Raw genomic sequence first — 528 nt, forward strand, 5'->3', positions numbered from 1 at the left:
GTGTATCTAGGAAGACAGCTGATGCTGCAGCAGCAGCAGCAGATGTAACGGATGCAGCAGCAGCAGCAGCAGCAGCAGCAGCAGAAACAGATTCTGTGTCTCCTGACGCAGCAACCGCAGCAGCAGCAGCACCACCACCACCGCCACCATCACCATCAGCAGCAGCAGCAGCAGCAGCAGCAGCAGCAGCAGCAGCAGCAGCACGATGGGAAGCAACAGCAGGATTCGCGCTGCAGCTGCGGCCGCTCATTTTGGGGCTTTCCTTTAATTTAAAAAGATATAAAGAAGGCGGCAAATTCTTCATCAGGCTCAACACAAATAAATAAATAAATAAATAAATAAATAAATATATTTATATAAATATTTATGTAGATACATGCATGCGTTTTTGTATGCATGCATGCATGCATGCAGTTGGTTGCATGCATGCATTTGTTATATTTATTTATTTATGGCTTTTATATATTTGGTGGATCCGTGCATGCATGCATGCATGCACGGTCCCACAACAAAAACACAAATGCATGC

At 45.1% G+C, this 528-nt stretch overlaps 1 protein-coding gene across 1 annotated transcript in view; it reads left to right on the forward strand.

Annotated features, from left to right (window-relative positions):
• EMH_0077050 (uncharacterized protein) overlaps positions 1-326 on the forward strand; it is a gene marked incomplete at both ends in the record, with an annotated part of 3,776 nt that extends 3,450 nt beyond the window's left edge. The window contains one exon of the mRNA XM_013499798.1: positions 11-326. Coding sequence (XP_013355252.1) covers positions 11-326 — 316 coding nt within the window. The remainder of the gene's footprint in view (positions 1-10) is intronic.
• Positions 327-528: the final 202 nt, after the last annotated feature.

Source organism: Eimeria mitis, genomic scaffold (assembly GCF_000499745.2).
Source record: "Eimeria mitis Houghton genomic scaffold, Emh_scaff4691, whole genome shotgun sequence".
Taxonomy (NCBI): domain Eukaryota; phylum Apicomplexa; class Conoidasida; order Eucoccidiorida; family Eimeriidae; genus Eimeria; species Eimeria mitis.